The 23,679-nt window shown below is 44.7% G+C and overlaps 1 protein-coding gene and 1 pseudogene across 5 annotated transcripts in view; one reads left to right on the forward strand and one right to left on the reverse strand.

Annotated features, from left to right (window-relative positions):
- The first annotated feature begins 4,191 nt into the window (after window positions 1-4,191).
- LOC126200044 (5S ribosomal RNA) lies at window positions 4,192-4,309 on the forward strand (annotated as a pseudogene).
- Window positions 4,310-7,168: 2,859 nt separating this feature from the next.
- Window positions 7,169-23,679, reverse strand: part of LOC126198586 (myrosinase 1-like) — a 206,267-nt gene continuing 189,756 nt past the window's right edge. For all 5 annotated transcript variants that reach the window (XM_049935028.1, XM_049935029.1, XM_049935027.1 and 2 more), the window contains one exon: window positions 7,169-8,287. In XM_049935028.1, coding sequence (XP_049790985.1) covers window positions 8,277-8,287 — 11 coding nt within the window. In that variant the 3' untranslated portion in view covers window positions 7,169-8,276. The remainder of the gene's footprint in view (window positions 8,288-23,679) is intronic.

Below are 23,679 nucleotides of genomic sequence, written 5' to 3' on the forward strand. Positions count from 1 at the left end.
ACTGCCTGGCAATACCTAACATCATTCACCATTTTACGCTGTCGAACGCTTTTTCCACTATGAAAGTATCTTGGCTATTCTTCAGTCTTGCTTTCATTGTCAAGCGCAACAACATAACCACCTCCGTGATGTCTTTTCCTACCCTCGTTTTCTTTTCTATTATTGTGTTTATTATCGTCAATCGCTTAGATGCATGAGGTGTTTCGATGACAGTACGATGGTTCTCGTATCTATGCCCTTGCTAACTTTGGGATAGTGAGTATGAATTTTCTTCCGAAAGTCTGATAGTAAGTCCCAAAACACAGATTCTACAAATCCACTTGAATGGGCTACCACGGCGCAAATATATGATAGATCACACTTCAAGGCCTCTAGCTCGATCTGCTTACATGCTGGCACACCGAGTACATACTAAATTTTTTGGGAGTGTAGTGCAAGAGCCGTTTTACAAAATTACTGCGAGGCAAATAATAATAATAATAAAAAAACAGCTTTCTTACGGCTTTAAGCGAAGACAACCTTATTGTCAAATTGTTAAAAGAAGAATAAACCGCAATAGCTGTTGAACCAGTAGCAATTTATTGTTTACGACCAGTTATGATTCAAATGGTTCAAATGGCTCTGAGCACTATGGGACTTAACTTATAACTACTTAAACATAACTCACCTAAGGGCATCACACACATCCATGCCCGAGGCAGGATTCGAACCTGCGACCGTAGCGGTGGCGCGGTTTCAGACTGAGGCGCCTAGAACCGCTCGGCCACAGCGGCTGGCGACCAGTTATGGAACGATATAAATCCCACCAGTTGTTGGTTCAAATGGCTCTGAGCCCTATGCGACTTAACTTCTGAGGTCATCAGTCGCCTAGAACTTAGAACTAATTAAACCTAACTAACCTAAGGACATCACACACATCCAAGCCCGAGGCAGGATTCGAACCTGCGACCGTAGCGGTCGCTCGGCTCCAGACTGTAGCGCCTAGAACCGCACGGCCACTCCGGCCGGCTCCCACCAGTTGTAGTTTATTGTTTACGACCAGTTATGGAACAATATAATTCCATCTTGTGACATGCAATAAAGTGTAGACGAGGAAGTGTTGTCTTGCGTTCCACATTATACGAGGGTGATTCAAATGAAAACCTTAAATTTGTAATAACAAATCGAAATTTCGCAGCGTTATCCTGTAAGCGTGCTACAAACAGTATGCATATTGGCCTGTAGGTGGCAGCATAGTGCAGATGCACGCATACCGTCGCAGTATCAGTATAAAGATGGCCGCCCCACTTGAGACTTGCACCAGGGAAGAACAGCGTTCTGTTATTCGGTTTTTGTGTAGTGAAAGTGTGAAACCTATTGAAAGTCATCGACGAATGAAGTTTCAGTACGGTGATGCATGTTTGTCACAGCACCAAGTCTACGAATGGAGTAGGAAGTTCGCAAATGGTGTGATTTCAGTGGAAGATGCTCATTGTCCAGGTCGGACACAACGAGTTGTGACTCCACAGAACATTGCAGCAGTTGAAGCCATAGTGAAGGAAAACCGCCGAGTGACACTGAATGACATTGCAGCATGCTTACAGATTAGTCATGGGTCAGCACACCACATTGTGCATGATGTGCTCCAGTTTCACAAAGTGTCTGCAAGATGGATGCCACAGCAGCTGACTCCTGAAATGAGAGAACGACGTGTTGATGTTTGTGAAGAACTTCTTCGGCGCTTTGAACGAGAAGTTGATGGCTTCCTTGCAAGAATCGTTACTGGGGACGGAACCTGGGTTCACTTCCACCAACCGGAAACGAAGAGAGCGAGCAAGGACTGGCGCCTTTCCTCATCACCAAAAACAAAGAAGTTCGGAACAGAACCGTCAGCAGGGAACGTTATGCTGACTCTCTTTTGGGACGAAAAAAGCGTCATTTTGGAGCATTACACGCCCAGAGGGGTCACTGTCACCAGTGGATCATACACAGCTCTTATAAAAAGTCATCTGCGGCCTGCAATCAAATCAAAGCGATGTGGATTGCAGTCAGCATGTGTCCTTTTGCAACATGACAATGCAAGGCCTGACACTGCCCGTACAACAGTTGCAACAATCACTGACCTGCATTTTGAGTGTCTTCCATCACCATACTCACCAGACCATGCCGCAAGTGATTTCCATATATTTGGACCACTCAAAGGCGCAATGGGAGGAAGAAGTTCCGTTGTGATGAAGAGGTACGCCATGCGGTGCATGAGTGGTTGCTCGGACTACCAAAAGAATTTTTTTGTGAAGGAATTTATGCACTTTGTAGGCGCTGGAGACTTGCATTGAGCGTGGGGGAGATTATGTTGAAAAGTGATACAGCTTTGTACCACTTCTGCACCATAAATAATACTTAAAAAAATATTTAAGGTTTTCATTTGACTCTCCTTCGCACACTAGGGAACATAGGAAAGTAGCAGTAACCACCGTCTTGCTCGTCTGGCCGTACCAACAGGAAAAGCTAAGACTGAAAGAAACCAGAATAAAAACTAAGGCGAGCTTTGCGAGAGCCATCGTCGAGAGAAATCGTGAGGTCTGTTCTGCAGTTCAGGAAGGAAGTTGCCTGTTGAAGGTAGAGGAGAAACACTGTCATCATTCAGTGATGACAAATATGAAGCGAATTTATCTTTTTTCCTTACATAATAAAGTATTGTAATGCCTTTTCTCCTTCTGCGCCATGAGAAGATGACAGATCTGGCTTCACTTCTTTATAATTTAAATATTTTTAAGTGATGTACAAAACATGAAAACTTCTGATAAAACTAATGTATTCATGGACAACCATTATATTTCCAAACGACGGCTGGGTACCGGAAACCTAACAGTTTTTTGGTGTGTCTTCGATTTATGCGGTTACCTCAAAAACGCCAAAACGCCTTTCATGGTTTTCCAAGTTGTGCGACTTTGCTGGAGCATAACTGATTTAGAAAATTATAAAGGACAAACCTGTAAACATGTTACAATGATACAGTGGCGTAGTAATGATTTCGAGCGTACATCATGTGTAGCATATATATCTTGTTTCTTGTTTTAGTGCCAATAATTTTCTTTTCTTCTTCAGTGTTGTGACCATATTCCATGTTACGCCAAATGCGATTCGTATATGTTTTGTGTATTAGACCAATTTATTCATCACTGTTAGAGGAATTTGCATGCATTTACCAAAACTTTGAGAGAGTCCTTTTACTGCGTTGTGCAGTATCGATAATACCCAATTACTTTTTGGTTTTCTCTGTTATTGATCGCTTCTTTCACGCCTGTCAGTGATTTGCTAACGTGAAAAATGCCAAATTACACCGTAGTTGGGAATCCATGTTAAATTTTAGGTCTATATGTTGCTAAGTAAGTTCGTAGGTTGGGTGAAGACAGGGACACACCACCTTGTAGAATGCCATGCTTAATAAAGCACTGTGTGCACAAACTAACTTTCGAATTGAGGACTACTTTACTTTTAATGTACTTGTTTCTACATTAATTGAATGTGAAAAACACACATTCCATAACCATTAAATAGTAATTCGGTTGAAGGTGGAGAAGGGGAAAGGAAAGGAAACGGAGGGAACTGATGAATTGCTTCGGGTCTTTATGCGGAATCAGTGGTGACTAGTCAAAATGTGTGTCGAACAGGGATTCGAAACTGGGCTCTCCTGCTTACTAGGCAGTTGCGTTAACCACTGTGCCACCCGGTCATAATGTTAATCACAGATGCTTGGACTGTCTCAGGACGCTCCCCGGCCGACTCACACTCCCACCTAGCGCCACCTATCCGCATTCCTCGCTATGTCCGAAAGAACAGACACCACACATTCATATGTGAAATGGTTTCTGAGTTGTGGTAATTGCTGGGAGCATTTCGTTTTTGAGCCCGCATCTCGTGGTCGTGCGGTAGCGTTCTCGCTTCCCACGCCCGGGTTCCCGGGTTCGATTCCCGGCGGGGTCAGTGATTTTCTCTGCCTCGTGATGGCTGGGTGTTGTGTGCTGTCCTTAAGTTAGTTAGGTTTAAGTAGTTCTAAGTTCTAGGGGACTGATGACCATAGATGTTAAGTCCCATAGTGCTCAGAGCCATTTGAACCATTTGAACCATTTCGTTTTTGAGATGTTAGTTGTTGTCCTGATAGCCGATTCCTTCTTACAATCTAATAATCAATACAAATATTACATGTTGGCCAACGGCTTTGCCGCAGTGGTAACACCGGTTCCCGTCAGATCACCGAAGTTAAGCGATGCCGGGCTGGGTTAGCACTTGCACGGGTGACCATCCGGTCTGCCGAGCGCTGTTGGCAATCGGCGTGCACTCAGCTCTTGTGAGGCAAACTGAGGAGCTACTTGATTGAGAAGTAGCGGCTCCGGTCTCGGTAACTGACATACGGCCGGGAGAGCGGTGTGCGGACCACATGACTCTCCATATCTGCATCCAGGGACACCAGTGGGCAAGGATGACACGGTGAGCGGGCGGTACCGTTGGGCCTTGATGGCCTGTTCGGGAGGAGCTTAGCTTTTTTTTTTTGCTTCGTGCACCTACCTCAAACAGTAACGTAATGCGATTTCATAAAGGTCTCTACGGCAACGACTCAGTGTATTCACAGCTCTGTAGACGGCTATTGTTTTCGCTTGGGCGATGAGCAGATGAATGCTGGCAACAGCTCTGCGAGCTGTCAGTGGTCTTCTTACGCCCTCTCGAGTACAGCATGGTAAAACAACCTAACTTCTCAGTGAGAGGAACCAAAATCGGCGCACTCCGGTGCCACAGCGTGGTTCCTTGCATACTAACAGTACAAAAAGTCAACAAAATTTCATCCTATGCTAATTCGCGGCAGAAAATGGACGGAGAAGAAGTGCAGTTTGGCAACACTGAAGCAGCATACATACTAAATATCTTCATTCAATACAGAACAGCTGTGATCCCCAATTAGAGCAGTGGTTAGGGCTTTTCGGTAGAGTACTCATGTTCGAGGATTCTATTCCGAGTTTAGGTTAATTTTCTTTATTTTTATTTTCTAGTTTTGGTAAGTCCAGCAGTGCTGTAGAATTCGATGAAACTACACGCCATATACCATAATTACAATTTTCTTAGCCTTGGATGTAACAATTATTGGTCAAACATACTTGAAGAGTAATAACCAGTTAAAATTAAGTAGTACTATAGCATAGAAATAACTACAAAAGTTATCAATGTGGGGTTCTTAAACATATGTTCAATGAGAGTAGGCAGCTGACTGAAAGTTGAAGGACATAATTAGACTTTACACCACGCTGATGTCCGCTCCCGGTAGCTGAGTGGTCAGCGCTACAGAATGTCAATCCTAATGGCCCAGGTTCGATTCCCGGGTAGGTCGGAAATTTTCTCTGATCAGGGACTGGGTGTTGTGTTGTGCAAATCATCATCATTTCATCCGCATCGACGCGCAAGTCGCCGAAGTGGCGTCAAATCGAACTACTTGCACCCGGCGAACTGTCAAACCGACGGGAAGCTCTAGTCACACGACATTTACATTTACCACGATGATAGTAAAAAATAGAAACAGACATTGGTATTTGCCTCTGTAATGCTATGTTTGCCTTAGTAGTGAGGAAATGTCCTAAAGAAAGTAATGGATATGAATATAGTAAGCATGATAGTTGACACTAATGAATTGAACTAATAGCAAAAAGGGAAACTTAAAATGTGTTCGAATATAGTTGACTGAAATGATACAAAGCCATATAATCTACTCAGACGATGTATTTTTATGGCTGCAGGAGGACTAACGGGGATAAGAGATGCAAAGGTAGACCAAGAGGAGACTGGTTGTGTGGTGTCACCGCCAGACACCGCACTTGCTAGGTGGTAGCCTTTAAATCGGCCGCGGTCGGCTAGTATACGTCGGACCCGCGTGTCGCCACTATCAGTGATTGCAGACCGAGCGCCGCCACACGGCAGGTCTAGAGAGACTTCCTAGCACTCGCCCCAGTTGTACAGCCGACTTTGCTAGCGATGGTTCACTGACAAAATACGCTCTCATTTGCCGAGACGATAGTTAGCATAGCCTTCAGCTACGTCATTTGCTACGACCTAGCAAGACGACATTATCATTTGCTATTTATCTTGTGATGCATGTAACGTCAGACCGATGTTCACCAATTATGGATTAAAGTTAAGTATTCCCGCAGTTACGTACGTTCTTTGCTACTATAACTTCCTTTACCTGTTCCAGACCTCACGCCAGCCTGCGTGAGCTTAAACGCGTGCCTTTCGGCTACCCGTCATTGTGGATTGGCTGTCCTGCCAGTCCACAACAGGTTGAGTCAGCATTATTTGAGGTGGGAGAGGAGTGTATGTAACTGAAGAAAAGTGAAACAATACTGACAACGTTTTCAAAAGTTTCTCTCGTTTCTCAGATAGTTTTAAACAACTGTAAGGGCTGTATTTTTATACAACGACTAAGAAGCCAGATACAATATTGTTCGAAAGGAAATAAAAGTTCCAACTAACTGGGCACTCGAGCATTCAAAAGCATAACTCTACCCATTGCACCTAAATGGGCAACAATACTACGCCATACTACCTGTTCCAGACCTCACGCCAGCCTGCGTGAGCTTAAACGCGTGCCTTTCGGCTACCCGTCATTGTGGATTGGCTGTCCTGCCAGTCCACAACAGGTTGAGTCAGCATTATTTGAGGTGGGAGAGGAGTGTATGTAACTGAAGAAAAGTGAAACAATACTGACAACGTTTTCAAAAGTTTCTCTCGTTTCTCAGATAGTTTTAAACAACTGCAAGGGCTGTATTTTTATACAACGACTAAGAAGCCAGATACAATATTGTTCGAAAGGAAATAAAAGTTCCAACTAACTGGGCACTCGAGCATTCAAAAGCATAACTCTACCCATTGCACCTAAATGGGCAACAATACTACGCCATATTAATTGAGGAATGAATACCTTTATTCTGAGTCCATTTTCGGCCGAAAACGTTCACGTGACGGAATTTTATTGCGGACATTTTTTTATTGTTACTGTCCAAAGAAGCGCACTGTGGCAACCAAGTGCGTGGGTTATGGATCACCCTGGACTTCTATGGAATTTAGAAGCTCTTATATGTAAAAAGAAAAGAAATATAGCTTTTGTTTGAACATTTTCTCTTTTGAAGTAAAATTGTTTCTTTTAGTTGTTAACCAAATTTTATTTTCATGGATACAGAGTGACATTATTAGTTTGACGATATTGCAGTGCCAATGTTATTCTGATGACGATCACTGCGGCGACCACAGCCGTTACTAAACACAACAGATGAATTCCCAATTACGAATAATAATGGCTACCGTCAGCTGTAGAATGGAATGACGAAAACAAAAATTTGTGGCTGACCGGGAATCGAACCCGGATTTCTCGCATATCGCGAGCGGTCGCTTTACCTTTTGGCTATCCGTGCACGACTCACGGCCACACCTGACTGTCATACGTTGTCAACCATACGTCTACGCTCTATCTACCGATACCGGGCAAGCGACTTTCAAGTACGTCTGATCTGTATGGGAATACACATAATGGAAGTGTGAGTACAGATCGTAGACGTATGGTTGACGACATACGGACGATTGGGTGTAGCAAAGAGTTGTGCACGAAGAGCCAAATGGTAGCTGGCACGGTAGCACAGCGAGTTCGGTCGGTGGGTTAGCTACCCTCTCTAACAAAAAACTGACTGAATGGCTCAACGAAAAACCTGAATGGGTGTCATCGGACGTCCGCCCTGAACATTTTTGACGAACAACATACAGCAAAAAGAGTTCAACAAAAAGAAAAAAAAAAGAAAGGTAAGGCGACCGCTCGCGATAAGTGGTGAATACGTGTTCGAGTCCTGGTATGGCACAAATTTTCACTGGCGTCATTCCATTCTACAGCTGATGGTAATCATTATTCGCAACTGCGAATTCATCTGATGTGAGTATTAATTTTGTCCTGACATGACAAATAGTTTTTAGTCTTCAGTTTACACTTGCAGCTTACACTGACCACCAGAAATGAACTGTTAAAGATATCAGAACGCAATGAAGTTTGAAGCGTAGTGGTCTCACAATTCCTGATGCAATTCAGTTGCTCCACGCTATACTCGTCACTCCTTGGAATTACTGTTGACGGATTTTATATGAATTGTGATGATTTTTTTAAAATTGAAGAATTTGTTCACACAGAGGCGAATGCGACTGCATTTTCGGTCATTTACTCCTTAGATGGTGTCGTCTTTGTGTTGCTATTCTTCACTGAGAAATATCTACCGATTTCCTGTAAATGGAAGCAAAAGATTAATGAGTAACCCATATTTTGGATTCATTTACAAATGATACTGACTTTGTACGTAAATAAGTCTAAATATTATGTTTCTGGGTAGCAGTGTAAGTATTTAAGAGCTCAAGCTATAAAAAATAAAATATTTTTGTTACGGAAGCATTATACCTGAGGAGACTAGTACGGATTATACTACATAATTACTACTTCAAAATAATGTTACACACATTGAAAAACGTCTGTATAGTAAAATGTAACTCATTTCTAATTGTCCTCATTACAATGTTTTATCAAGTGTAAAACAGGGTCATTCTTATTAATGTTTAAAAACCACCTAAGTGACGAGGGTGACGCAGAGACAAGTAATTAAAGACACACGGGGCCGCAAATGTCGGGAAATACCCCAAAAGTGGACGAAAAATGTTGAACATTTTACGTCACTAGATGACGTATCTCGATGTACTTGAGGCGATTGGACTCGTCCATCCAATCGCCGCCAGTGGGGGGGCAATGCTACACATCGCTCCGCTAGGCTACCCTGTTTTGAAACATCTTTTGTGAACCTGACCTGTTGTAAACGTAGAAGTTACAAAATTATTGTCCTCGCTTTAACAAGCAAAAGCTGATGTTATCTTGTGTTTCTTTCGTTTTTACCTTCTTTTTTTGTTTACAGAACACATAGATCATTCACTGGCAGCGATGCAAGCTTACACTTATTTATTTGTGACGCAATGTGATAGATTTTTGTGTATTGTACACTGCAGTTAACCAGCGGAGACCGCGAGACCAGTAAATAAGACAACGAATATTAAATGAATGTAAACACATAATTGTCTAACGCAAAGCAAAAAATTACTGTCTGCTAGACACAAGAATCGAAACCTAAGCCAAAGGCGCTAAAGTCGTTCACGTACGCCCGGAGCCACACCGAAGGGAAGATTGATATGGCTTGGAATGTTCAGGTGCGACAGACTTATCCGTTGACGCCACACGTTGAATATTTATCGTCCACTTTTGGGGTAAGTCCCAACATTTGCGGCCCCGTGTGTCTTACGTTCAGTTACTTGTCTCAGCGTCATCTGCGTCGCTTCAGGGTTTTTTAAACGTTAATAAGAATCACCCTTTACAACGAGAGAAGAAGTGACAATTTGGTAAATTTTATGTCGTGAAATAGATAGAAAAATATTTAGTAATTATACGCAGTAAATCCAATATTTAAATTTCTTTGGGATTGAATAACTTTACTTTCTAATATGCAATCTGTGCCATTTACCTTGACTACCCAAAATAACGTTTTGTTCAGAAGCAAAATAAAAAAAATGCATCAAGCAAATATTGTTTATCTAACAAGGGGACTTGCCTTTCTTGTAACTTCGTTCTCCACGAAGATATGAACAGTAGTAAGGCCTTTTTAAATAGTACTCTACATTTCTCATTCGCTAATCAACTTTCCTTCCTCAAGACATGCACAAATACGTATTGCATTGTACCTACCATTCACACCAACTGAAAGTTCTTAAAAACGTTAACACAAAACTGATTTGACTTTCTTGTACTGCCACACAGCGCAGGTGCCCGGGACAACATTATTCGTCCACTTGCTGCAACTGACAGCAAAAAAATGGAAAAACAAAGTAAATGAACTCTGGTCATTCAGTCAACCATATTCAGCTGACGGTTTGTGATATTACAACGTGTCAATCAGTCAAAGTCAAAGTTTTTAATGGTATCATGTTTGCCTGCATGATGCACTGTGATACGTCTTTCAACAGGTCTTGAGAAGAGGAAGCAGACTACCTACTAAAAAAAATACGGTGCTGTTTAAAATAGACGTACTGCTGTTCGTATCTCTGTAACGAACAAAATTACACGAAAGGCAGTGACGCTGCTCATTTTTCTTCTCGAAGCTAAACAACATTTGCGTGATACGTTTTTAATTTTATTTCTGGAGAAATTGCTATTTGAAGAGGTCAAACTAAATGAGACATCGTGTTTACATAAGAACTTAACATGTCCTGTTCAGTACCTACAGTACTAAGTTCAAACATTCACGTTATGTCCACTGAAGTATATGACCATGACTGAACGATTTCAGTCTTATATGTTGTATAAAGGTTTTTCACTGAAACGTGCTACAATTTACGCTAATGTAGGTTAAACCACAGCATCTGTTCCTCCTTCAATTTTACTAGCAGACGAGAATCTCTAGGCGCTTCAGTCTGGAACCGCGCGACCACTACGGTCGCAGGTTCGAATCCTGCCTCGGGCATGGGTGTGTGTGTTGTCCTTAGGTTAGTTAGGTTTAAGTAGTTCTAAGTTCTAGGGGACTGATGACCTTAGATGTTAAGTCGCATAGTGCTCAGAGCCATTTGAACCATTATTTTGAGACTCTCTAGCTGGAAAATGAAGGCTACAGATGGGCTACTTTGAGCGTTTATGGGCTGTCGATAATGATCAGATGTTGTTGAGCAGGATGACACCAAGTGAGAGTCATGATTGTTGCTGTATGTCTTTCTACATTCTGTATTATGAACATTACAATTCTTAATAAGCAGATATCTGAAAGCTTGAAATTATCTTCTTTACTGTTTTTCCACTGTTTATTTTGTTTTGTATCTGTATAGGCAATCTTTATTAACATTAATCACATCAGTAAAATAATTAAAAGTGATATGGTATCATTTTACGAGAATTTTATGAGAGATTGAAAGTTGCCCAATTGTTTGGTCAAGAAGTATGAAAATCCCATTTTTGTCCAAAGAAATAACGGTCACCTTAAATAGGGCTGTTCAATAAAGAACGGTAATAGTTCATCCCTATAACTTCAATGGTTCTTCTTCCAGCCTGTCGGAAAGGACATGCTGGAAGCCATTTTATTGAAGATCCTTTGGAATCGATTCTGTAGCTTTAGCTACTGCTTGCGATGATGGAAAATGCCTCCCACGAAGCTGTTTGTTCAGGTTATGGAACAGAAAAAAGTCACATGGGGCAAAAACTGGGCTATAGGGAGGGTCAGGGATGCACCTCACATTCGTTTTTGTAAGATATCCAGTAATGACATTTACAATATTCGATCGTGGAATATCGTGGTGTACCAGTCAGCTCTTTTCACAGATATGGGGTCCTTTGCAACTGATACGGTCTTGCAAAGTTTTCAGGACACCCACGTCCATTTATCGAAGTGTGTGCAGGCACAGCATGATGATAAGCCATTCCATGAACCTAAAAATAAGGTGACTACAACGTTTCCAGCAGAAAGAACCCCTTTTGCTTTTTTGTGGGTCGGCGATGATTTCCACACTGAACAGAGTTGCATTGCTGTTTGCTCTCAGGATCAAAATTATGTAATCAGATTTCGTCATCAGTGATAATTTTTGGAAGACATTACGTATTTTCGTGTAACCTCAACTACATACAGTCATGCACGGGAATGTCCTTTTGTTCGGGAATCAGCAGTCTCGGAACCCACCGCACGCTATAAAATTTTCAGTATTTCAGGAAGCGTCCGTAAGACTCATCGTCGATCCTATCTCGCAGTGACTGCAGCGGTGTTGATATCTTTTTCCGTAAGAGCAGTAAATGGATTTGTCTCCCCTATTTAAATAATTTAAACCATCTTCGAGCTGTGCTGTAGGGAAGAACAGAAACGAAGTAGGTCTCCTCCAACATTGTATATACCTCAGATGAAGATCTTTTGAGACGAAAGCACAAATCAAAGCCACAAGTAAAATTGTTCATCGCGCGCCACCTACGTTGTTGTGGTAGGCGGATCTGAACATGTCTCCAGTTTTCCCGCCTTTCAAAGGCGGCAAGCCGGAGTGCCAACAATGAAACTAATACAACGTGTTTACTGTACATAACAGAATCTCACAAAATTAAATACTAGCGTGGGAAATTATGACTGTAAAAACTTATGATCGTTCTTTATTGTATAGCCCCCGTAACAACATTGGTCTTGGTTTCCTAAAGATTCTCGTTTATAGTTACGAAATTTTTCGTAAGTTCCTACGAGTGTGATTTGATGGATCTGGTTGTTGTTGTGGTCTTCAGTCCTGAGACTGGTTTGATGCAGCTCTCCATGCTACTCTACCCTGTGCAAGCTGCTTCATCTCCTAGTACCTACTGCAGCCTACATCCTTCTGAATCTGCGTAATGTATTCATCTCTTGGTCTCCCTCTACGATTTTTACCCTCCACACTGCCCTCCAATACTAAATTGGTGATTCCTTGATGCCTCAGGACATGTCCTACCAACCAATCCCTTCTTCTAGTCAAGTTGTGCCACAAACTCCTCTTCTCCCCAATTCTATTCAATACCTCTTCATTAGTTATGTGATCAATCCATCTAATCTTCAGCATTCTTCTGTAGCACCACATTTCGACAGCTTCTATTCTCTTCTTGTCCAAACTGTTTATCGTCCATGTTTCACTTCCATACATGGCTACACTCCATACAAATACTTTCAGAAACGACTTCCTGACACTTAAATCTATACTCTATGTTAACAAATTTATGTTCTTCAGAAACGCTTTCCTTGCCATTGCCAGTGTATATTTTATATTCTCTCTACTTCGACCATCATCAGTTATTTTGCTCCCCAAACAGCAAACCTTCTTTACTACTTTAAGTGTCTCATTTCCTAATCTAGTACCCTCTGCATCACCCCATTTAATTCGACTACATTCCATTATCCTCGTTTTGCTTTTGTTGATGCTCATCTTATACCCTGCTTTCAAGACACTGTTCATTCCGTTCAACTGCTCTTCCAAGTTCTTTGCTGTCTCTGACAGAATTACAATGTCATCGGCGAACCTCAAAGTTTTTATTTCTTTTCCATGGATTTTAATACCTACTCCTAATTTTCTTTTGTTTCCTTTACTGCTTGCTCAACTCTATAACATTGGTGTGCTGGTACTGCGAACGGCTGAAAGCAAGGGGAAACTACAGCCGAGGGTATGCAGCTTTACTGTATGGATCTTGATTTCACAAACAACTCACTTCCCGATATAATTTCCTGTGAAGGGTATACACTTGGCAGGGATCCTCCAGCTTTTTCATCCCACTGGTTCCTTCGCAGCAAGCAAAAGTTTCAAGTCAGGAAAGAGGAAAATGTCACTTTTGGCTAAGGCTGGAAATTTTGGGAAGGTCTTATGGGACCAAACTGCTGAGGTCATCGGTCCCTAAGCTTACGCACTACTTGATCTAACTTAACCTAACTTACGCTGAGGACTACACAGACACCCATGCCCGAGGGAGGACTCGAACCTCCGACGTGCGGGAGCCGCCCCAGACCGTGACAAGACCCCTGAGACCGCGCGGCTACCCCGCGCTGCGCTATGCCTGGTAAACAGCGTATATGAGGAACCAATTAAAAGCCGTATTCATGCACTTTCGGCAAGGTTATCACTGATTTGTGGGATGATCATTATCCTGCTGAAAGGGCACAGTTTTCGTGCCAATCTTGGTCTTTTTACAGGCGAAGCATGTTTCAAACGCTCAAAAAATGGAGCATATTTGAGTCCAGTTATAGTTCTGCCTTTTTCCAAGTAATCTATGAGGATCGTTCCTTGGGAATCACAAAACCAGTGGCTGTCTGTACCAGCTGACAAAACAGTCGGCCTTTTTCGATGGACTTTCACCAGCCTTTGTTTTGACGTCCGTTTTGACTCTGCTGTGCAGCGATGGATCCACATTTCATCTAAAATCACAAATCGGAGTAAAAAGCCTCGCGAATTGCTATTAAACAAAGCCATACACTACATTCAGATGTGCTGGATGCACTTTTGGTCGGTTGTGAGCAATGGCAGGACCCACCTCACACAGGCGATTGATTGTCCATGCAGGATGTCATGCACTCTCTCAGTTGAGATGCCTACAGTCTCAGCAGCTTCACAATTATTTTTTTTTTGCGGTCTTGCATTGCTATACATATCGTGAATTTTGTTTATGGTTTCCTTTGTAGTGACCTGAATTGCACCGCCGGAGCGCGCTTTGTCTTCGGTGCCAGTCCAGCCACGTTTATATTCGTTAATCCTAAATTAAATGGTGTTCAACGATGGTGCATAATCCGCGTGAACTTCATCCAATTCTGTTTTGATTTGTGCGGTAGTACAACCTTTCGAATGAAAATGTTTAATAAGAGCCCGAAATTCGGTTTCGTTCATTTCCAATCGCAGCTGACACACAGACCAATTCAGAACTGTCAACAATGAACTGTACGCTGTCTTTATATGATCCTTGGAATAATTACTAATCATGAAAGCTCAACAGAAATGTTCTATTCTTCCATGGAAATTTATCAGAGTTATCAAATCACATTCACACTGTCTCTTTCTATGCTATTCAGCTCATAAGTCTATTTCTCATGTGGAACTTGAAAAAACAGTGTCCTCGAAATGGGGAGTCACATTCCAACTACAGGTTGCAAATCCGGATTATGAAATGTTACTATTCAGCAGCACGTCGAGTAGTTATACTCGTAGTGATCAGGACTTACGCGACAATTGTCGATTTCTCTCAATGACGAACGTTGTTGTTGTTTTAGTCTTCAGTCCAAGGGCTGTTCTGACGCAGCTCTTAATGCTAGCATATCCTGTTCAAGTCTCCTCATCTCCCAGTAACTACTGCAACCTGCAACCATTTCAACCTACTTACTTGGTTTCCATTTACAATTCTGTCCACCCAAAGTTCCCTCCATCACCAAACTGACGATCCTTTGATGGCTCATGACGTGCCCTATCAACCGATCGCTTCTTCTGTTTATGTTGTGCCAGAAATTTTTTCCTTCATTCAATTCAGTATCTTCTCATACTTACGCTGTTTACCCATTTAATCTTCAGCATTCTTCTGTAGCACTTCATTTTTAAAAAAATTCTTACAAGACTACATTCCAGACAAATATCTTCAGAAAAGTTCTTCAAAATATTTATCTTACAAGGGAAACTCACTATCACACCCCCTCAGATTTAGTGATAAGATAGTCCAGTGGATAGCCCGTCAAAAACCAGAGATCAACCATGAAAACAGGAAGAAGGTGTGGTGTCACCGCCAGACACCACACTTGCTAGGTAGTAGCATTTAAATCGGCCGCGGTCCATATGTATACGTCGGACCCGCGTGTCGCCACTGTCAGTGATAGCAGACCGAGCGCCACCACACGGCAGGTCTAGAGAGACGTACTAGCACTCGCCCCAGTTGTACAGCAGACTTCGCTAGCGAAGCCACACTGACAAATTACGCTCTCATTTGCCGAGACGATAGTTAGCATAGCCTTCAGCTAAGTCATTGGCTACGACCTAGCAAGGCGCCATAGCTTTGATAATTAATATTTTGAAGCATGTATCATCAAGAGCGATGTTCTACAAATGTGGATTAAAGTTAAGTATTACAGCAACTGCGTCCATTTTCTAAGTTCTCATTTCCTTTTAACTGTTCCAGACCTCACGCCAATCTGCGTGAGCTTAACGCGTGCCTTTCGGCTTCCTCTCGTTGTGACTTGGCTGTCTTGCTAAGTCACAACATATTTGGCGACGACGATTTAACGGTCGTATTGCTCTAATTTACTTGTGTCATGGCTTCGCCACAATCTCCAGATGTACTGTCCGAATTTTATCGCTTGCAGAATCAGCAGACGCAGGCGTTATTGGATGCCCTTGGACAGCTCGTCCAGGGTCAACGTGCAATGCAAAACGATGCGGCAGCCGCCGCTCCACTGCTGCCACAACCACAACACGCAGTTGCACCACCTTTTCGTCAATTTGATGCGGCACTGGAAAGCTGGACGGAGTGGTCACGCCAATTTTGATTCCATCTCGCCGCCTACAGAATTCAAGGTAATGAGCGGCAGCCTCACTTATTATCGCGTGTCGGCGTGCACACGTACCGTGTCATAGTGAAATTGTTTCCCCGACGCGACGTAGCAACTCTGTCCTACGAAGAAATTTTGTCGGCATTAGATGCATATTTCAAGGAATCAGTCAATGTAGTTGCAGAAAGGTATACGTTCTTTCGTACAAAACGTACGGCCGGTCAAACTAATCGGGAGTGGGTTGCAACCTTGCAAGGCCTTACTAGGGATTGTGCTTTTGAGTGTGAATGTGGACTCCCTTATTCAGATACAATGGTACGTGATGCAATTGCACAGAACGTTTCTGATGTTCGTATACGGGAGCAAATTTTGAAACTAGTCAATCCCTCCCTTCAACAAGTGATGGACATATTGGATAGGCAAGACATACTTGACTTTGCTCAGGAATCATTTGAATCTTCGCCAGCCGTGTGTCACGTTAACCGGCCCGCCGGGCACGCTGCGCGGAACAGTAAACAGCCCTCGCGCCCGTCCGCGCAGCTGCAGTGCTAAAATCATGCCCGCGGTGTGCTACTAGACATTCGCGTGAGAATTGCCCGTCACGCCAAGCTATTTGCTTTTTCTGTAATAAAAAAGGACATGTTCAGAGTGTTTGCCAGAAAAAGCTCAGATCGGACACTAACAGCCATTCCAGGCCCATTGCTTCACGCCGGAATCGGAATCGAACCAAGAATACTCAGGCTCGTGAACCTTCGCCCATGGAAATTCATGTTGTTCATTCCACTCCGCCCAGTACCGCTCTCTCTAACAGTGACTGTGTTCATCCCACAAAAAGTGTGCGTCAACGTCGCTGGAAATCACGTCAATTAGCAAGTGATTCTGTACCAGTGTCTGTTCACGTTGCACAAGACAGTCGCTCTTGTCGTCAGCAGGACAATAAACTTTTTGTGGACTTGGACATTCTTGGCCACGTAATACCATTCCAGCTCGATACCGGAGCTGCTGTTTCATTGATCAATAAAGACACGTACAAACAACTGGGCACACCTCCCTTGCGTGCCGCAAATGTTAAGCTAACTACATATTCCGGTCAGACTATCCCTGTGTTAGGACAGTGCAGCCGTCTTGCATCATACAAGGGACAAACAAAACTTGTGTCATTTTACGTACTTCGTTCTTCTTCTGCTGTGAACTTGTTTAGTTGAGGTTAATTTCTGTTGTTTTACTTGTCTATAGTCAATCAGGTCCTATCAGTGAACCGGACTGTGCCTTCAGCCAGTGTATCTCGTCTCTGTGAAGAATTTGCAGACATTTTTGCACCGGGCCTAGGTTGCGCTAAGAACTATGAAGCACATTTGGAACTGAAAGTCGGCGCGCAACCGAAATTTTTCAGAGCGCGCAATGTTCCCCATGCATTGCGTGATGAGGTCGCACGAACATTACACGAATTGGAATCACAAGGTGTGATTGAACGTGTGCAGGCTTCTCTCTGGGCATCACCCTTAGTAATTTTGCCAAAACCTTCCGGAAATTTGTGTGGACTTCAAGGCAACGGTGAATCCACTACTAGTGATTGCAACTTTTCCTTTACCCTGCCCGGAAGATCTTTTTGACAAACTGTGCCCGGGTAAATATTTTTCGAAGTTGGACCTAGCAGATGCGTACTTGCAAATACCAGTGGACGCCAAATCCCAGCACGTCTTGGTGGTTAACACGCATCTTGGTTTGTACCGATTCAAAAGACTGCCATTCGGGTGTGCATCCGCCCCTGCATTGTTTCAGCAATATCTGCAAACTGTTTGTGCGTCGGTCCCTACTGCAGCAAACTATCTGGGCGATATTGTGATCTCCGGAAAGACGGAAGAAGAACATTTAGCCAATCTCCGAACATTATTTCAGGTTTTGCGACAAAATGGTCTTCGCTTGCGGAAGGACAAATGTGTGTTTTGTGCTCGTGACTTACCATATTTGGGACATGTAATCAATGCACAAGGCATACATCCGAGTCCAGAGCATCTCCGTGCCATACAGGACTTGCCTTCGCCGCGGAATTTGAAGCAGCTCCAGGGTGTGTTGGGTAAAATTAATTACTACCATAGATATGTTCCCCATGCCTCTTCCGTTTCAGCTCCGCTTCATCGCTTACGCCGTAAAGGTGTTCCGTTCGTCTGGACGACGGGATGCGAACGCGCCTTTCGCCAGTTGAAATCGGCGTTGCTTTCAAATACTTGCCTTACGCCATTCGATCCCCAGAAACCCCTTTTGTTGATGGTAGATGCATCGGATTTCGGGATCGGTGCTGTGCTTGCGCACAAAGATGGATCGCATGATCGCCCTATTGCCTTTGCGTCCAAATTGCTCTCGTCTGCGCAAAGAAATTATTCACAGATCGAGAAAGAAGCTTTGGCTCTCGTATTTGGTGTTACAACGTTTCATGATTTCTTGTATGGTCGTCACTTTACCATCATCACGGACCACAAACCTTTGACATCGCTTTTTCATCCGAACAAGCCTGTACCTCCACGTACAGCGCAGAAATTCATTCGCTGGTCAATTTTCCTCTCGCAGTACCGCTACAATATCTTGTATCGGTCCACTGCTAAGCACGGAAACGCTGATGCGTTGTCCCGTTTGCCTGTTGCTGAGGATAGAGCATTCGATTCCTCCGAACTTGCTTGCATGTTCATTGATTCGGAAACCGATGAAGTGGTCGAATCGTTTCCGATTGATTTTCGTCGTGTAGCTAAAGCCACAGCTGCTGACCCTGTCCTTGCTACCGTTTTGCGTTTTGTTGCTACGCAATGGCCCTTGTCAAAGTCACGGATCGCGGATCCGTTTGTTCGCCGATTTTTTGCTCACAAGGAGAGACTCTTTGTACGACGTGGTGTTTTGCTGTAGCGTTCTGATAATGATCAGTCCAGGGTCGTGGTCCCACGTTCGTTACAGTCCTCTGTCTTAAGGCTTCTCCACCAAGGACATTGGGGTATAGTGCGAACAAAACAACTTGCTCGTCAGCACTGTACTTGGTTCGGAATCGATGCTGCAATTACGAATATGTGCTCTTCTTGCATGGCGTGTGCCGAACAACAATCCGCACCACCGCGGAAATTCTTTGCATGGCCGAAAGCCACTTCACCTTGGCAACGCTTGCACATCGATTTTCCTGGTTCATTCTGGAATGCTCGATGGTTGGTTGTGGTAGATTCATTCAGTAATTTTCCTTTTGTTGTCAGGATGTCTTCCACGACGCCATCAGCCACCATCCAAGCGTTATCTGCTATCTTTTGCATTGCAGGTCTTCCACAGACTATTGTTTCCGACAATGGCCCACAATTCATGTCCGCAATTCATGTCAGTCATTCTGTAAGGCCAATGGTATTCAACATCTGACATCCGCGCCGTTTTCGCCTCGGTCAAACGGTGCCGCTGAACGATTGGTCCGGACTTTCAAGTCACAGATGTTGAAGTTGAAAGAGTCGCATTCTCGGAGGGCCCGTTATTGCTATTTTTGTCTTCGTATCGCTCTCAGCCCCGAGACGGTCGCTCGCCGGCTGAGTTGCTCCACGGTCGTCCTCATCGAACCTTGATGTCTTTGCTGCATACGCCGCATCAGGTTCCTGTGCAGCGGCAGCCACCTGCTTTCGCTCCAGGCGACGTTGTATACTATCGCAACTATCGAGGTTCACGGCGTTGGCTTGCAGGGCGCATTCTTCGCTGCCTCGGCCGCGCTATGTATCTGGTTTTGGGGGCCTCTGGTGAGGTGCGTCGGCATCTCAATCAGCTGCGCCTCTGTCGTCGCACGGGTTCTGCCGCTCCCCGTCTGCTTTCAGCGACGGTGCCGTCCGGTCAGCGCCCTGGGGACCCATCTACTGGCTCGCCTCATCCCCAGGTGTTACCGACGATGCCTTCCATTTTGCCCCATGGCGACGCGCCGCCGCCGCCGCCAGTCCTCCCGCCGGCGCCGCCCGCAGTGGACGCGTCGCTGCAGCCGCCGGGCACCTCCCTGGGTCACGCGCCGCCGATCGCTTTCCGTGACCAGCTATCCTCCGACATGGACCTCTTGCCCGCTCCGGACCAGATGTCGTCTTCGCCCGTCGGGTACCCCAACGTGATGGAGGTCAACCTTCGGCCCCTCCTGTCTCTCTAAAGGCGCATACACCGCATGTTGGCGTGCACCCTGGACTAGGTTTTCAGGCGTTTCCTAGCTCCCCTCGGAGCGAATGGCAGGGTGCGGGTGGCACAGACTCGCCTGTTGTTAGGCTCTCCACCTCGTCGCATACGTCAACATGGGGTCCTCCCCACGGCAGGCGGAAGCCTTATAACACAACCGTTCGCCGATTTGCGGGGGAGGAATGTGGTGTCACCGCCAGACACCACACTTGCTAGGTGGTAGCATTTAAATCGGCCGCGGTCCATATGTATACGTCGGACCCGCGTGTCGCCACTGTCAGTGATAGCAGACCGAGCGCCACCACACGGCAGGTCTAGAGAGACGTACTAGCACTCGCCCCAGTTGTACAGCAGACTTTGCTAGCGAAGCTACACTGACAAATACGCTCTCATTTGCCGAGACGATAGTTAGCATAGCCTTCAGCTAAGTCATTAGCTACGACCTAGCAAGGTGCCATAGCTTTGATAACTATTATTTTGAAGCATGTATCATCAAGAGCGATGTTCTACAAATGTGGATTAAAGTTAAGTATTACAGCAACTGCGTCCATTTTCTAAGTTCTCATTTCCTTTTAACTGTTCCAGACCTCACGCCAATCTGCGTGAGCTTAACGCGTGCCTTTCGGCTTCCTCTCGTTGTGACTTGGCTGTCTTGCTAAGTCACAACATATTTGGCGACGACGATTTAACGGTCGTATTGCTCTAATTTACTTGTGTCATGGCTTCGCCACAATCTCCAGATGTACTGTCCGAATTTTATCGCTTGCAGAATCAGCAGACGCAGGCGTTATTGGATGCCCTTGGACAGCTCGTCCAGGGTCAACGTGCAATGCAAAACGATGCGGCAGCCGCCGCTCCACTGCTGCCGCAACCACAACACGCAGTTGCACCACCTTTTCGTCAATTTGATGCGGCACTGGAAAGCTGGACGGAGTGGTCACGCCAATTTTGATTCCATCTCGCCGCCTACAGAATTCAAGGTAATGAGCGGCAGCCTCACTTATTATCGTGTGTCGGCGTGCACACGTACCGTGTCATAGTGAAATTGTTTCCCCGACGCGACGTAGCAACTCTGTCCTACGAAGAAATTTTGTCGGCATTAGATGCATATTTCAAGGAATCAGTCAATGTAGTTGCAGAAAGGTATACGTTCTTTCGTACAAAACGTACGGCCGGTCAAACTAATCGGGAGTGGGTTGCAACCTTGCAAGGCCTTACTAGGGATTGTGCTTTTGAGTGTGAATGTGGACTCCCTTATTCAGATACAATGGTACGTGATGCAATTGCACAGAACGTTTCTGATGTTCGTATACGGGAGCAAATTTTGAAACTAGTCAATCCCTCCCTTCAACAAGTGATGCACATATTGGATAGGCAAGACACACTTGACTTTGCTCAGGAATCATTTGAATCTTCGCCAGCCGTGTGTCACGTTAACCGGCCCGCCGGGCGCGCTGCGCGGAACAGTAAACAGCCCTCGCGCCCATCTGCGCAGCTGCGTGTGCCGCGCGCGCCCGCACATGCAGTGCTAAAATCATGCCCGCGGTGTGCTACTAGACATTCGCGTGAGAATTGCCCGTCACGCCAAGCTATTTGCTTTTTCTGTAATAAAAAAGGACATGTTCAGAGTGTTTGCCAGAAAAAGCTCAGATCGGACACTAACAGCCATTCCAGGCCCATTGCTTCACGCCGGAATCGGAATCGAACCAAGAATACTCAGGCTCGTGAACCTTCGCCCATGGAAATTCATGTTGTTCATTCCACTCCGCCCAGTACCGCTCTCTCTAACAGTGACTGTGTTCATCCCACAAAAAGTGTGCGTCAACGTCGCTGGAAATCACGTCAATTAGCAAGTGATTCTGTACCAGTGTCTGTTCACGTTGCACAAGACAGTCGCTCTTGTCGTCAGCAGGACAATAAACTTTTTGTGGACTTGGACATTCTTGGCCACGTAATACCATTCCAGCTCGATACCGGAGCTGCTGTTTCATTGATCAATAAAGACACGTACAAACAACTGGGCACACCTCCCTTGCGTGCCGCAAATGTTAAGCTAACTACATATTCCGGTCAGACTATCCCTGTGTTAGGACAGTGCAGCCGTCTTGCAACATACAAGGGACAAACAAAACTTGTGTCATTTTACGTACTTCGTTCTTCTTCTGCTGTGTACTTGTTTAGTTGAGATTAATTTCAGTTGTTTAACTTGTCTATAGTCAATCAGGTCCTATCAGTGAACCGGACTGTGCCTTCAGCCAGTGTATCTCGTCTCTGTGAAGAATTTGCAGACATTTTTGCACCGGGCCTAGGTTGCGCTAAGAACTATGAAGCACATTTGGAACTGAAAGTCGGCGCGCAACCGAAATTTTTCAGAGCGCGCAATGTTCCCCACGCATTGTGTGATGAGGTCGCACGAACATTACACGAATTGGAATCACAAGGTGTGATTGAACGTGTGCAGGCTTCTCTCTGGGCATCACCCTTAGTAATTTTGCCAAAACCTTCCGGAAATTTGTGTGGACTTCAAGGCAACGGTGAATCCACTACTAGTGATTGCAACTTTTCCTTTACCCTGCCCGGAAGATCTTTTTGACAAACTGTGCCCGGGTAAATATTTTTCGAAGTTGGACCTAGCAGATGCGTACTTGCAAATACCAGTGGACGCCAAATCCCAGCACGTCTTGGTGGTTAACACGCATCTTGGTTTGTACCGATTCAAAAGACTGCCATTCGGGTGTGCATCCGCCCCTGCATTGTTTCAGCAATATCTGCAAACTGTTTGTGCGTCGGTCCCTACTGCAGCAAACTATCTGGGCGATATTGTGATCTCCGGAAAGACGGAAGAAGAACATTTAGCCAATCTCCGAACATTATTTCAGGTTTTGCGACAAAATGGTCTTCGCTTGCGGAAGGACAAATGTGTGTTTTGTGCTCGTGACTTACCATATTTGGGACATGTAATCAATGCACAAGGCATACATCCGAGTCCAGAGCACCTCCGTGCCATACAGGACTTGCCTTCGCCGCGGAATTTGAAGCAGCTCCAGGGTGTGTTGGGTAAAATTAATTACTACCATAGATATGTTCCCCATGCCTCTTCCGTTTCAGCTCCGCTTCATCGCTTACGCCGTAAAGGTGTTCCGTTCGTCTGGACGACGGGATGCGAACGCGCCTTTCGCGAGTTGAAATCGGCGTTGCTTTCAAATACTTGCCTTACGCCATTCGATCCCCAGAAACCCCTTTTGTTGATGGTAGATGCATCGGATTTCGGGATCGGTGCTGTGCTTGCGCACAAAGATGGATCGCATGATCGCCCTATTGCCTTTGCGTCCAAATTGCTCTCGTCTGCGCAAAGAAATTATTCACAGATCGAGAAAGAAGCTTTGGCTCTCGTATTTGGTGTTACAACGTT

Source organism: Schistocerca nitens, chromosome 8, assembly GCF_023898315.1.
Source record: "Schistocerca nitens isolate TAMUIC-IGC-003100 chromosome 8, iqSchNite1.1, whole genome shotgun sequence".
NCBI lineage: Eukaryota > Metazoa > Arthropoda > Insecta > Orthoptera > Acrididae > Schistocerca > Schistocerca nitens.